Source organism: Colobus angolensis, unplaced genomic scaffold (assembly GCF_000951035.1).
Source record: "Colobus angolensis palliatus isolate OR3802 unplaced genomic scaffold, Cang.pa_1.0 Scaffold82, whole genome shotgun sequence".
Lineage (NCBI taxonomy): Eukaryota > Metazoa > Chordata > Mammalia > Primates > Cercopithecidae > Colobus > Colobus angolensis.
The window spans coordinates 4,243,782-4,259,015 of NW_012122043.1; the positions used below are offsets into that span (position 1 = coordinate 4,243,782).

Sequence of the window (15,234 nt, forward strand, 5' to 3'; positions counted from 1 at the left end):
AAAGAAAGAAAGAAAGAAAGAAAGAAAATTCCTCTAGTTCCAGCTATTGCCACTCGGCTCCTCCGAGGATGGCGAACTCTCTCTGGCCTCAGTGCTAATTATTCCTCTTTGCGCTCTGGCACTGTCGGAAGCCATTTGTGGTGGCTTCCATTTCTAAGGACACCCCGCCATGGCTGCTTGTAGAACATTGCGTGCGTTACCCTGCTGTCTTCTGCCAGGCCTCTGGTTCACAATCAATCTATACAAATCAACCGTCACTTCCACAAAGCAGGCCGGGGAGAGTGCTTTTCTCCAGGGGCCCCCCACTGTGCCTTCCCTGGATAGTAATAACATGCAATCTTAATTTAAATACAAATGACTCAGCTGTGGCAGAAAGCCAATTAGTCTAAAGAACAGGCTGTTCTGATTTTTAACAACCTCTCCCTGCTCAACTCATTTTTCAGCTTAGAAAAGGAGACCCTGAAATCTTGGAGAAGCCTTGAGTGCAGTAGAGTGAGGAGACCCTGCTGAGGGCACAGGGGGGCCCCCAAGACCCCAGAGGGTTCACTGTGTTTCCTCAGAGGCCTTTGAGGCTGGAGCCACGACTTTGGCCTTTCCCACCCGACCCGGGGCAGAGGGTGTGGAGCTTCCGCTGTTTAAATCCCAGGATGCACACCTGCATACACCCCATGCCTTCCTCCTTTTTAAAAAGTTTGGGCTCCCAAGGTAGAGAGTTGCCTCAACAACAGTGCGTTGAGCATGGACTCTGCTGGGACCGAAGGAGTCCCCCGGGGTGGACGAAGCGGGCAGAGAGCACGCAGCCGACGGGAGAAAACAGAGGCCACTCATCTGCCAGCCTCAGTAAGGGAGAAGAGGGCAGGCTGTGGCCAGCGGGGCTCTGAGGGTACAGGAAGGCCCAAACCCAGGCCCAGAGGGGGAGCTACCCAGCCATGGGCTTTCTCCCTGTGCTCGCACCAGCCGGCAGCCCACAGGCGAGGGGTGATGAGCCCAACCAGGGATCTTCGATCCCACAGACATGTGCCAGGTGTGTCCTGGACCCTCAGGGGACACCACAGCCACATGCACTCTTGGTGTGGGACCTTGGTGCAAACTTTCCTCCGTGAAGACCCTCCCCAGAGTCTCCTCCCTGCCCCTGGCCCTCGCTACCGGTCCCCAGGGCTCCCTTTCTCTCAGGCACTGGGGAAAGCGCTTGTCATCAGTGGGGCACCAGGACTTGCCCTGCGCTGTGAACCGACAGACGGATCTCTATGTGAAGGTCGTGTGGCAGGGAGGCGGTGGCCGTCAGCTCCATGCACCCCCTGTGGACCCCACTACTCACCCACTGCAGCCCCAGGACACCCCAGCACCTCCCACAGAGGCAGAAACAAGGACTCGAAAGTCGATCGCGGACATGCCAAGTTCTGATCCCTGCTCTGGAGGCAGAGGAGCCTGGGCCTGCTGGGGAGAACCCCCAGGCTTGCTGATGGGGGCCCAGTACCCAGAAGCCTGAGGGAGGCAATGAGGGAGTCCCTCAAGTGGGAAGAAGGGCCCTTGGGCAGGAGGACCGGGCCAGGCGGGGAAGGGTTTGGCTGAAGTCGTCCTGCTGGGGGCTGTGGGTAGTGACAGCCTGCTCCATTACCAGAAGCTCTTAGCCCTGGACAGGGTGGGGCCGGGAAGGACAGCTTTGGCCTGACCACGGGGATGGAGGGAACCAGCAGGGATGTCCCTGAAGCCACGCTCCAGTCAGAGACCTGGCCACCTGGGCACGAGACCCTACTGTCAGTCATTCCCCAGGCGCCTGCCGTTGGAGTGGCCATGGGCATCTCTGGCTAGACATGACCCAGTGTGAACCCTCCGCGTCCCCTGCCTTAGGGCTCCACCATCCACCCAGAGGAGATTATTGAGGCCGCGGCCTCCTCCCACCGCCACTCTTCACGTCCACCTGCCACCGGCCCCCTCCTGTCTTCATCCCGGCGCGCCCCGGGGAAGAACCCTTCTAGGGTCTAGAGAGGATCCTCCATGGCCCCCATGTGGCCCGCCCCTCCCCGCTTGCCCCCCTCCCTCCCCAACCGTGTCCTGCCCACCAGCGGCCATGGGACTCACCCGATGGTCCTGCCCCAGTCACACCACAGCGTCTCCCCGACGGCCTCCATGTCCACCTGGAACTGGGTGAGGCAGAGCTCCTGGAGGAGGGCACCGTAGTTAGCCTCCTGGCAGGCAGTGGCCATGAAGAGGTGATGGGCTGCAACAGACATGACCATGAAGGGGTGATGGGCTGCAGCAGAGGCCTAGGGGCATCACCGCCGGCCCATCCGCTCCCCACAGCCCAGGCTCCATGAGAATGGGGCCTCTGAGAGATCTCTGGAGAGAGCAACTGTGGCTCCAAGCAGACACTCTTCATCAATCGTTCTGTGACCTGGCAAAGGCCCTCCCTGCCTGCTAAAGGTGGCTTGGCCCTCAGTGCCCCTGCCAGCTTGGGCCAGGGCACTTCCCATCCCACAATGCCACTGGGCTGCCCCAGGCATGGGCGGCATGAGAGGGGCCTGGCTGTCCCTGTTCCGCTGGTACCTGGGCATGGGCTGGGCTGTTCTGTGCCCCCCCAGCCCAGGAGCTGCAGGCACATCTCCTGTCTGAGTATCTGTGGGCTACGAACCAAGCTGACAAACGGAATCACGAACTGTGCTCCCTCCTCCTGCCTCCAGCCATACACCAGAGCAAAAGTGACCTGCCCAGCGGTGCCCCACACAGAATCAGAATTCACTCATTTACCCCGTAGCTTGCTACCGGCTGGGGGTGGGCGGGGAGAGCAAGGACGTTGGTCCCCCACCCACCAGGCCTCTTCTTCCTCCTCAGGCTGAGCCCAGCTTTCTTGGCCCATCTGTAGGGCAGCTGGGGGCAGGGGATTTGCATTCCCTGTTTAGAGCTTGGCTCCTGGCCCTCCCACCGTCCCCAGGTCCCCCTCCTTTTCCCCCCAGGCCATGCTGCATATCCTCTGCCCAGGGTGACCCCCAGCCCCACCCCTACTGGCCTGGCCCTTCCGAATTCCTGGAAGGAGCTTGGTGCTGGGAGGCCAGGGCTGCCCTGGGAGATGCTGGGGGCACCCAGCCCCTGCAGCCCGCTGCCTGGCCCCACCCTGGGCCTCATGAGTGAGGACACCAAGCTGCCCCTTGCAGCCTCGGGTCCAGGGAGCCCACCCAAGGAGAGGTGGCCGCCCTTGGGCAGGCAGATTGGGGGGGGGCTCTGCAGTACCAGTCTCTGGCATGTGGCCCAGGGAGGAGTGTGAGCTCGAGAGGTCCCTTGGACCGCGGAGTAGAATGCAGAGGAGCTGGAGCTGCCCTGATGCGCCGGACGCCCCGGAGCTCTTCACCGGCAGCCACCTCAGAGTGGATCTGGCCGCGATTGGCAGTTTACAGATGCGGGAACTGAGGCTTTGGGGTTCAGAACCGGGCCCCAGGTCCCATGGCCGGAAGTGGTGTGGATCAGAGAGCAGACCAAGTAGTCTGGGCACCAGGTGGGAGGCGGGAAGCACAGGGAAGGGCCTGATGTCCCTGGAGGTGCACCTGAGGGAGGGCGAGCAGGTGGCCATGCAGGGGTGTGGTGGGGTGGGGGTGCTGTTGTAGAGCACCACTCCAGGCCCAGTGGCTGGTGTCAGGGTGAACAGATCCCACACACTGCACACCTGGGCACTGGCCTGGCCCACAGCTGCTAGAGAGAGCAGAGTGCTGACCAGGGAGGCTGAGCCCTGGCCTGGGCCGAGGCCATGAGTGGGTCCCAAAGAGCCAGGTGTGTTGGATCAGGAACGTTTAGCCCAGGAAGCCAGGGAGGAATGTGGGTGCGGTTGGCCTGCATGGAAGGCTGGGATTGGAAAAAGCCCCTTGGAGGAGCTCAGGACAGGACCTGCTGGCAAGCGAGACAGAGTCCCCCTGCCCCCCACTCCAGCGGGTCACCCAGCCTCAACCCCTGGCGTGAGCGCCCAGCACTGGAGTTTGTGGCCACAGAGGGAGCCGCACCTGCCCCTGCGAAAGCTGAGGGCAGAACAGTCTCCCTCCGGTGCCCCAGGGACCCCTCAGGAGTCTCTGTACCCACCTGAGGCCATGCTGTTTCCTGACAGCACAGGTGTCCCCACCGTGTCCATACCAGCACCGTGAGTGCACCCTGGGGCCGGCTGGTCCCACTGTGGAGGCACCCCCACCCTGGGGGCTTCTTTCACCCACAGTCAGGGCAGCCTTGGGGAAAGGGCTATTTCTGACACCTGCCCCATCACAATGTCCCCTAGGAAAGCCCACCTAATGGGGACAGTGATGCCCCAGGGGCTCCCAGGAGCTCAGGAGCGCTCAGACACTGACTCGTCAACTCATGGAAGGAATTCCAGGCTGCCTGTACAGCTGCACTTGGAGAATCGTCCCTCTGTTTGTCCCCCACCCCTCACTGCTCCTGGCATCCCACCCCTGCTCACTGCCTTTCTCTGGTGAACTCCAGGTCCCAGTCCCACCTGCCCTCCTCTGCTGCCCTGTCCTCCAAGAGGCCCCCAGCTGACCCTACCTGTGGGAAGCCATACCCGCCCTGTCCCCCAGCCCATTTCCTCAGAGCCTGTCTCAGGGCTGATGGAAGGTCTCTTTCTTTTCTCAGAACCCTCTTGGCCACCCTCTCATCTCCCTCTCCTTTCTGACTCATGCATACATCCTCCCTGGCACCCAGCGGCTTTGCACATTAATATTTGTCAAATGAAGCAGCAAATAAGTAAGACAGCCATATCTGGCTTTCTCAGTGGCCATTCTGCCTGGGAGTGAAGCAAGTGTGCCTCATGCTGTCCTGCGTGGAGTGGACAGATTGGGTGCCAGGGTCACGAACCACTGAGGACTCCCCTCCTCCTCTGGAAGAGCCGCTTTTAGGACGAATGAAGATGAACAGGCACGTGTGTGCCTCAGTCAGGATCCTCGGCTGCACGCAACAGAAACCAGCCGGGGCTGGTGTGAGCGGTGGAGGATCTGGTAAAGGGACCCTGGTGGCTCCCAAGTCCCCAGGAGGGTCTGGGAAGTGGGGTCTGCACAACCGCCCTGCAGAGCCAGTCCCCGTGGGGAGGCCGAGCTGCTCCTTCTGGCGGGGTCCCCAACAGGTGAGGGGAGTGCAGGTGCAGGGGCCAGAAACAATGACAGTAGTCCCTTCACCCCAGGCCACAGGATGTCCTTCCCTGTCATATTCAGGTCAGTCTCCTGCAGTCCCCTGGGCTGTCCAGAGCAGCTGCCTGCCCCCAACCTACTGGGCCTTCCTGTCCTGCAGCCCAGCCAGTTCTAGCTTCCACCACTTATGCAGGCCCCTGTCCTGGTCTGGCTGCAGGGCTGGTCCGGTGGCCTTGACCCTGGCCTGGCTCTGGGCTGATCTCTCCTGGATGCTGCATCCCCCACCTCTCTTACAGCCACTGTGCCTCCCAAGGGGCGGAACTACCACACCCAGCCCATTGTCCCTTGCTCCTTAGGGACAGAGCCCTCCCTGACCAACGCTGCCCTTTCTTTCCCGCCCTATGCGAGCCCAGAGTCCCACAGCTGGGATGAGGCCAAGGGCAGCCGTTCAGGCAAATCTGGAAACCTGTTTCATTTGTTAGGTACAGGCGAAGAATGCTTGGGTTTTTCTTAAACGAGACTGATGTGGTTTCTTTCCTTGGAGAGAGAGGTAACATCAAAGTTTTAAAACAGAATAAATTGCCAAAGTTTTAAAACAAGCCATTCAGGGCCAAATAGGTTCCATTCCTCTGTGTGACTGCAAATGTAATCATTCATAAATCACGTCTTTAAAAAGCCATGTGCAGAGGTTGCTGGGTAGATGGCTGCATTCCTCACTCAGCACTCGGCGTGTTAAGACAGGAACCTTTCCTCGAGCTGTGCATAAGTTAGGAACTCAGTGTTGCTTGGGGGAGTTCAGAGCAATGGCTTCCCTCTCCACAGCAGGCCAGCGCCCCTGAAAAGAGCATACATAGCAGGCACCCCAAAGGTGGAGGGCCCCTCAAGCAAAGTGACAGGGTGGAGACAGAACTATGGGGCAGCCAGACCCCCCATTGGGGACCCCTGGACACTGCTCATCAGACGTTTGGACGAAGGAGACAAGGGGCATAGAGCTGATGGGTCTCAGACTCAGCAAATGCACTTGACGTCCGTGTTTGGTCTCTGCCATATGGGGCAGGAAAGGCCAGTTCTGCGGCTGTGTATTTTAGGTTTGTAGAGAGAGAAGCTCAGACCCTACTATCACTGTCCTCCTCCCAGCTGGGGTGGTGGCTAAACGGAGAGTGCAGGTCGGGTTCTAGGACAAGTTCATGCAAAGTCCTGAAGGCTCCCTGCTCCCTCCAGCAGCCAGTCCAGTATGCTGATAGCTCCAGCTCACAGGCCACGTCCTGGCCTAAGTCCCTCACATCCATTAGCCTCTTTATTTTGAGACAGGGTCTTGCTCTGTTGACCAGGCTGGAGTGCAGCAGCACAATCATGGCTTACTGCAGTCTTGATCTCCTTGGGCTTAGGCGATCCTTCCGCCTCAGCCTCCTGAGTACCTGGGACCAGAGGCACATGCCACCACACCCGGCTAATTTTTCTATTTTTTGTAGAGACGGGGTTTCCCCATGTTGCCCAGGCTGGTCTTGAACTCCTGGGCACCGTCCCACCTTAGTCTCCCAAAGTTCTGGGGTTACAGGTGTGAGCCACGGTGCCTGGCCACTATTAGCCTATTTAATCCTCGCAAATAACCCTTACGGCAGGGACAGAGGGGCTCAGACAGGTTAAGAGTCACACGGCCCAGGAGTGGTAGAGCCCAGATGCAATCCCTGGCACGCTTATCTCAGAACACGTGGGAGGCATGACGAGGTCAGTGACCTCTTGCGGAGACCCCAACAGCAGCCCCAAAGGCTGTGGAGGCCCTGAGACCCTGGGCCAGGAGCCCCGGCTGAAGGCAGGCTTCGTCAGGGTGTCTGCCTCTCTCAGGCTTCCCAGGAGTGGCTTCTGGGGCTCTCACTGGGCACGCGTGAGTCCCACGACCTGGACAGTCACCTGGCCACTCCACACTAGTGCCCAGCAGTACAGGGGCCCTGGAAAAGTGGGTGTGTGGCCATCGTCACCGCCACCGAGTGGGCGACTTTGCAAAGGGGCATGGACTGAAGAGAGCATGAGGTGCCTCTGGCAGCACCAGGGCAGGCTGAGAACAGGCTGCCAAGCTGCCTCTCCTCCCCGTGCGAGGCCCTCCGGGACTGAGGGGCTGGCATCGTCCATCTAAGTGCAGGCTCGATCCACACTCAATCCTGAAGTCCCCGCTAAGAACTGCTACCGTCCTTAAGACATGGACGAAACCATTGCAGGAGGGTGGAAAGATGGTCATGACTGTAGTAAACTATTCTCAGCATCTCTCCTTTCAAAGAAGCCTATGTTTTTTCTCTTCTAAAACACACCTTTATTGAAGTATAGTTTATATACCACAGATTCACCCATTTTATATAGACAATTCAATGATTTTTAGTAAATTCACGAAGTTGTACAACCATCACCATATCTAGCGGTTTTCTTTCTTTATTTTTTTTGAGACGGTGTCATTCTGCTGCCCAGGTTGGAGTGCACTGGTACTCTCTCGGCTAATGGCAGCCTTGACTTCCTGGGCTTAAAGAAGCCTGTTTTTGCATACATTTTATAACACATAGTGCAGTGGCACAGGGGTCTAATTTATAAGCAAATCCTGGAGGAGCATGTCCAGATTATCTTACTGGCAGGGGCAGGACCAAGAGAGTTGGGGATGACTGTTCCAAAGGGTGAAAGTACCCAGGGCCCAAGGGAGTTGGGGCAGGGGTGTGGTGGAGGAACCCGGAGCTCCCCAGCCCACAGGAACGCCTGCTCCTGCCTCCCTGATGTCTGGCTTTCCCGAACAGGGCCCCTTCAGTTGCCACGATCTGTCCCTGGTGGGTTGGGGGGCCTCTGCCCCTGGTGAACGTCTGCTCCCTGCATGGCCTGGTCCGTTTCGGGCATGCGAGTGCCCGCATGAGGTGTCAACCACAGCCTGGCATTTCCTGTGTGGCCGGGATATCTCCCCAGTGCTTCCCTCCAGGTCAAACTCGACATCCTCTAGGGTGAAAGCACTCAGCTGTCTGAGCTCCCCCTCTCCCTGCCCCTGCTCTGTCTAAAGTCCTGTCTCTCTAGGGGTCAGCTGGCCGAAGCCCCAAGGTGCTCTCCTTCCTCCAGCAAGACCCTCTCATTCCAACTTCTCGAAGCCCAGGCTGAGAAACTCCCCGCCATCCGCTGACACCTCTGAGCATCCAGTGCCGGGGCGGTTGTGAGAAGAGGAAAGGTCCTCGGGGCCGTGGGCCAGGGCCGGGCCGTTCCCCTCCCACCCACACAGCTGCTTACCCCGCCAAAGCCTCCATCAAGTAGATTCTCCTCCACCTGTCACCTGATTTTGGTCCTCAAAGATAGCAAAGCACTGCATTCCAGCCCACTGTCCCCTCTCTTGTACCCCCACGAAGTGCCTGCTTTGTGCCAGAGGGGGGTGCTGTGCACAGTTCTTTGTTCCTGTCTTGCGTCTGTGTTGCCCACTCTTACTGGGAATGCCCAGGCCCTTCCAAGTCCTCACTCGGATAACTGTGGCAGCCTCCAGCCTCACCTCCAACCTCAGGAACCTGGTGGCAGACCCCTGACTGCACACAGCACCTTCCATCCTCCTCCCCAGCCTTGGTCCTGTCCACGACTGCCACTCAGTAAAATTCTATGCAATGTCAACAGGCACTCCTCATTTCTGAAGTTGACAAGCCAAGAAATCCTCATTTTTTTTTTAAGTCATAAAATGAAACACAGGTTGAACTAAAAACATACTGTCTACCTTCCAAATTACCAGAGAAGAACAAGGAAAATACAGACCTGGAGAAAAATTAGGAAGCCCCAGTAAGTGTTAAGAAAAGAAAATAGAAAATAAGATGTTAGAAGAGCTCCAAGCTTACTCCTTGAAGCCAGAAAGGCGAGTGAGCAGCATCAGGGCGCCGCGTGGGCCAGGCCCCGCCACCACCCCCACCGAGGCCTGGAGAGTCCTCAGGCCAGGACGTGGGTGCTCCCACACCACCCCGTCCTGTAGATCAGAGCTGCAACGGGACGGGAAGCGGCCTGCCCGGGTCACCAGGCCCTCAGGGCAGGCGCCGGGATTTGGTAAACAACATTAATATGTCCCTAAAACCCACAAGAAAACCGGATGCTAAACCAGGTCAAAGAGCTAAGTGACTCAGGGGAACATCCAAAAGATGGGTGGCGGGACATGACACAGAAAAAAGACTAGACAATGAGAAACCACCATGTTGTCCCTGACAAAGCTGCTGCTGTCCACGTATGAAGTAACGAATGGCTCTTCATTCCTGTTAGAACGGCCACCATCGAAAACAAAATCACAAGTTTTGCCAAGGCTGTGGAGACGGTTTTCTTCGCTGGCTCAGCTCTCCAAGTTTGGCTTCCCCACCACGTGTCGGGGAGCCGGCAGCTTGGCAGAGGCGGCCTCACACGGCCCCTGAGAACCAGAGCCTTGTGCACTGCTGGTGGGAATGCACAATGCCACAGCCACAAGGGAAACGCGGTGGCGGCTCCTGAAAACATTAAACACAGAACCACCTGATGATCCAGCAATCCCACTTCTGGGCATATGCCCTAAGGAATTGGAAGCAGGGTCTCAAAGAGATATCTGCACACCCATGTTCACAGCAGACTGATTCACAACAGCCAGAGGTGGGAGTAACCCAGGTGTCCATGGACGAATGCACAAACACAATGTGGTCTATCCATAACAGTGGAATATTACTCGGCCTTCAAAAGGAAGGAAATTCCAACTCACACTACAACACGGAAGAACCTTAAGGACATCAGGCTAAGTGAAATGAGCCAGTTACAAAGGAACAAATGCTGTATGATTCCACTTATACAGGTTCCTAGATTAGTCGGATTCACAGACAGAAAGTAGAATCGTGGGTCCAGGGGCTGGGGGAGGTGGTAAATCAGCAGGAGGTTAGGGTTTAACTGGGACAAGTCTCAGTTTTGCAAAATGAGAAAAGTTCTGGAGATGGATAGTGACGATGGTTGCACAGCAATGTGAGTGTGCTTAGTGGCACAGAACTGTACCCTTAAATACAGGTAAGATGGTTCATTTTATGTTGTGGATACTTTACCACAATTAAAAAAGCCTGACTGGGACAGAGGTTATGCTATAAGAAGTCACTGCAAAGCTGTGACTGTCAGGGTCACATATGGAATTCCCCTTCTTCTCCCCCACACAGAACACGCAGCGACATGTGCCCAGGGAAAGCAGGCAGGATCACAAACACAGTGCAGGGTTTTGCCACAATGCGCACAGATGGGGAAGACGAAAATAAGGATACGGAGGCCCTAAGTATTAAATTTAATATGATGACTAGGATGGATGCATAAAAACACCACACTCCTCCCATGGGCTTATGGGTCATTTACAACAGGAAAAATTTGCAAGACAAGAAAGAACCCGCAATGCACACTAAGTTGTGGTTGTGGTTCCTGTTCTGCCCCAACCACAGTGCAATAAAACCAGCAATGAGTATCGGGAGAGAAACCAAAAAGCCCGAGCCCCTGAGATTTGTGAACACTTGCTTCCAAACAATTCATGTGCTACAGAGGAGACAGAAACCACAAATACAGAGAATCCAGAAAATACCAACAAGGAGCACAAGGCAGAGGAAAACTCGGGGGATCCAGCCAAGCTGCCAAACAGAGAACTGATGACATTTCATTCCCATGCCAGACAGAACAAAAACAAATGCGTTAGGCATTCAAGAAAAAGTGTAGAATAAGTAAACTCAAGAACTGTTTTTTTTGCAGGGGGGAGGCGGGCAGGAATCAGTGGGGAAGAGACTAATCACAGATTAACCACTGTCCATTCTGATCAAGAAATAACATGAAAATAAAGTCACAAAATTGCACTGAAAAGGACAAGTGTTCACAGATGTAGAGGGAATTAGAAAAATAATCGTCCACATAATGATATGTTGGATAAAATGAACAATTTCAGAGGAAAATGTAAAAGGACATCATTGTTACAAGACACAGAAAACCCCAGCCGGGCCCAGTGGCTCACGCCTGTAATCCCAGCACTTTGGGAGGCCAAGGCAGGTGGATCACCCGAGATCAGGAGTTTGAGACCAGCCTGGCCAACATGGCGAAACCCTATCTCTACTAAAAATACAAAAATTAGCTGGGTGTGGTGGCAGGCACCTGTAATCCCAGCTACCTGAGAGACTGAGGCAGGAGAATCGTTTGAACTTGGGAGGTGGAGGTTGCAGTGAGCCGAGATCACACCACTGCATTCCAGCCTGGGTGACAGAGTAAGACTCTGTCCAAAAAAAAAAAAAAAAAGGAAAACCCAAAGGGACCAATAACACCAGAAAGATTCTGAAAAGGCTGCCAATTATCTATAACATGAAAAGGAGCCTGGCCGCGGTGGTTTTGCAGGTGAAAATGAAGACCCTCTAGATCTTCAAGGAACTGCTTATTTCCATCATCCTGACTGTCCTAGCACACAGGGAAAGAATAAAGGTCCACAACCTGTATCTTGGGAAGAAAACCCAATGCTGGTAATAAAACTCCCAAGGGAAAGTACAGAGCAAGCTCACTCAGGAAGAACGAAGCCACACTCAGAACAAACAGCGGCCAACAGACACCCGCAGCTGCGGAAAGGCTGCACAGGAATGAAGGAACACTCCATTCATCCCAGAAACATGGTAGGTTTGCAGTCTCTGACCACTTCTCCTGTGTCACAGCCTTGCCCGTGCCAGCACCGAGGCAATGCCCAGCTGGGAGGGTTGCTGTGTCACATCAAACGGTTCTTCCTTCACATGACAAAAGCTTACTTTATACACGGGAAGAAGACACATTCTCCATCCCTCTCCCGCCCCTACCCCTGCAAAAATACAATGAAAAAGCATCTGGCCGGCTGGGTGCGGTGGCTCACGCCTGTAATCCTAGCTCTTTGGGAGGCTGAGGTGGGCAGATCACAAGGTCAGGAGATCAAGACCATCCTGGCTAACACGGTGAAACCCCGTCTCTACTAAAAAAAATTACAAAAAATTAGCTGGGTGTGGTGGTGGGTGCCTGTGGTCCCAGTTACTTGGGAGGCTGAGGCGGGAGAATGGCAAGAACCCAGGAGGCGGAGCTTGCAGTGAACTGAGATTGCACCACTGCACTCCAGCCTGGGTAACAGAGCGAGACACCATCTCAAAAAAAGCAAAACAAAACAAAACAAAGAAAAGCATCTGGCTCCAAAGGAGAAAGACAGAAGGTTTAAGGTGTTAACTCTTGACCACATGGTTCTGAACTGTGGGTCACCTATATGAAGCTTTTCTTCCGCCTCTGCTGCCACTGAGACAGCAAGACCAACCCCTCCTCTTCCTCCTCCTTCTTGGCCTCCTCAACATGAAGACCTTATGATGATCCACTTACACTTCACGAAAAGTATATATATTTTCTGTGGGTTTTTCTTTTTGAGATGGGATCTCACTCTATTGCCCACGCTGGATTGCAGTGGTGTGATCTTGGTTCATTGCAACCTCCACCCCCTGGGCTCAAGCGATCCTCCCACCTTGGCCTCCCAAAGTGCAAGGATTACAGGCGTGAGCCACCATGCTGGGTCTAATTTTCTTAATAACACTTTCTTTCCTCTAGCTTACTTTATTCTAAGAATACAGTATAGGCCAGGCACAGTGGCTCACGCCTGTAATCCCAGCACTTCGGGAAGCCAAGACGGGTGGATCACTTGAGGTTGAGAGTTTGAGACCAGCCTGGCCAATATAGTGAAACCCCGTCTCCACCAAAAATACAAAAATTAGCCGGGCATGGTAGCGGGCACCTATAATCTGAGCTACTGGGGAGGCTGAGGTAGGAGAATTGCTTGAACCCGGGAGTCAGAGGTTGTGGTGAGCCAAGATCACACCATTGTGCTACAGCCTGGGCAAAAGAGGGAGACTCAGTCTCAAAAAAAGAAAAAAAAAAAGAATACAGTATACATACTTGTAACATACAAAATATGGGTTAATTGACTGATAATGTTGTCAGTAAGGCTTCTGCGCAATAGCAGGCTATTAGTAGTTAAGCTTTCGGGGAGTCAAGAGCTACACTCGAATTTCTGACCATGTGGGGGGTTGGCGCCCCACCCCTGCGTTGTTCAAGGGTCACTTGTATTGTCATCACCAGTAGCAAAGGAAGGCAGCTGCTGTCACTCCCCTACTCAGCAGCGAGTCGCTCTCCAACACAGTAAGACTGGAGAACAAAACACAGAAAACTGTGAAGAGGCGGCAGGACCACCCTAGGCTACGGGCGACCTTATGACCAGCCTGAAAAAGCCAAGCAGGAAGCAAAACAACTGAAATAAAAAAACAGGCACAGGGTGACAACAGTCACCAAACAAACACGCAGAAGGGGAGCTTCCTCCTAGCCGGCGACGACCAGCTAGAAAATAAACTGGGGGAAAATATCCCACTCACGGTCATGGCCAAAAAGCACCAGATTCCTAGACACTGAATGAGTCATCTGCAGGAGACACGAAATCTCTGTGGAAGGGCCTGGATGCAGATGTGGGGGTGGAAAAACAGATCGCTGTTTCTTGAGCCGGTGGTCTTGATTGAACCCTCCCTGACCAGTTAATACTTTCAGTGCAACTACCATGAAAATCCCCCAAATATTTAGCCACTGATAAAAAATGCTAGGAAATGAAGGTAAATTCCAGATGCATCAAATGTTTGCGTATTTAAAACCATAAGGCACTGGAGGAAACCTCCACAGGCATGCTCTCTGGTTTCACCTCCTCGCTGCCTCCTAAGGGCAGCTTTCGCTGCTGCCTCTTCCACAAAGGACCCTGCCATCTGCCTCCCCCAACCACCCAAAGGACCCTGCCATCTGCCTCCCCCAGCCACCAATCATGTCAAGGTACCCAGTGGTGCCTGGGGCCCGTTTCCTTCTCTGTCCTCCCTGGCCATCCTCTCTGGCCAGTCACCAGGAGCCTGGGCCTGTGTCCACCCACTCTTACTGGCCACCCCTCCAAGCAAGGATTTGACATTGTCCAGGCCCTGCTGCTGCCAGAAACACCTATCTTGGCCATACCTCTTTCTGAGCCCTAGATTTGCACAGACTCCTGCCTGTGTACCATCACCCCTCAGCATCCAAGGGGAATGCTGAACCCCATGTGGCTGCTGAGGACGGGGCTGCCAGGTGCAGCAAATGACAGGATGCCTTGTGAAATCTGCATCTCAGAGAAACGGTGGTTTTTGATGTATGTCCCCGATAGTGTATGAGACAGGCTTATACTCTTTGTTTATCTGAAATTCCAGTTTGCCTGGGGCTCCCATGTTTCCTGGCAGCCCTGGCTGTGGCCTGTGATGTCATCTCCCCTCCCCTACCTTCCCCTCCCCTCCTCTCCTCTCTTCTCCCCTGCCCGCCCCTCCCCTCCTCTCCTGTCTTCTCCCCTGCCCTGCCCTTCCTGCTCTCCCAGGAGCTCTGCCAGGTGCTGTTCTTCATTCCTCAGTGCTCACTTCCTGCATCCAGGCCCAGGGACTGGAGTCCATCGCTTTCGCCTCTGGGACTCCCTGGAACCCTCCCACTCTTATCCTTGCCTGGCCTCCTGCCCATGCTGGGGGCCACAGCTGAGGGTTCCTTTAAACCACACTTTCTGTCCTGTCACCCCCTTTAATGTCCTTCAAGGTTTTCCCACTGCCCTAGGAATGAGATCTGAATCCTTAGAGAATGGGTCCTTCCTCCAGCACCAGCTTCGGCTCAAAACCCTCTTCCCCACCATGCTTCAGTCAAAAAGGCTTCTAGGAACTTCCAAAAAGCAGGGCCTCTGCACAACCGTCCTTGCCCTCTGCCCTCTGGACTGTGCTGCTGCTGCTCCTCAGGGCTCTGCTCCGTGGTCTCCTGTTTATTCCTGCTGCATTTAAGTGGCACCACATGTCTAGATGGTTGACATGCAGCAGGGCTGCCCCGCCTTGGCACTGTGGACATTTGGTGTGGGATCATCCTCTGGGGGGTTGCCCTGGGTTGTATGTAGGACATCCTACCGTAGCAGGCTGCTCTGCACCCCTGGCCTCTGCCCTTCTGAGTACTGACCTGTGCGTCCCACGTGTGTGAGTCCTGACCCCATGTGTCCCACATGTGTGAGAGTCCTGACCCCGTGCGTCCCGTGTGAGTCCTGACCCCATGTGTCCCACGTGTGTGAGAGTCCTGACCCCGTGCGTCCCAC

The 15,234-nt window shown here is 55.1% G+C and overlaps 1 protein-coding gene across 4 annotated transcripts in view; it reads right to left on the minus strand.

The window, feature by feature from the left end:
- The window catches only part of RAMP1 (receptor (G protein-coupled) activity modifying protein 1), a 52,370-nt gene that overhangs the window by 30,071 nt on the left and 7,065 nt on the right, over positions 1-15,234 (minus strand). For 3 of the 4 annotated variants that reach the window (XM_011929595.1, XM_011929594.1, XM_011929597.1), the window contains exon 2: positions 2,083-2,221. In XM_011929595.1, the coding sequence (XP_011784985.1) occupies positions 2,083-2,207 (125 nt within the window). In that variant the 5' untranslated portion in view covers positions 2,208-2,221. Of the gene's footprint in view, positions 1-2,082; positions 2,222-8,216; positions 8,222-9,696; positions 9,703-15,234 lie in introns of those variants that run through there. The other variant, XM_011929596.1, reaches the window with a different exon arrangement.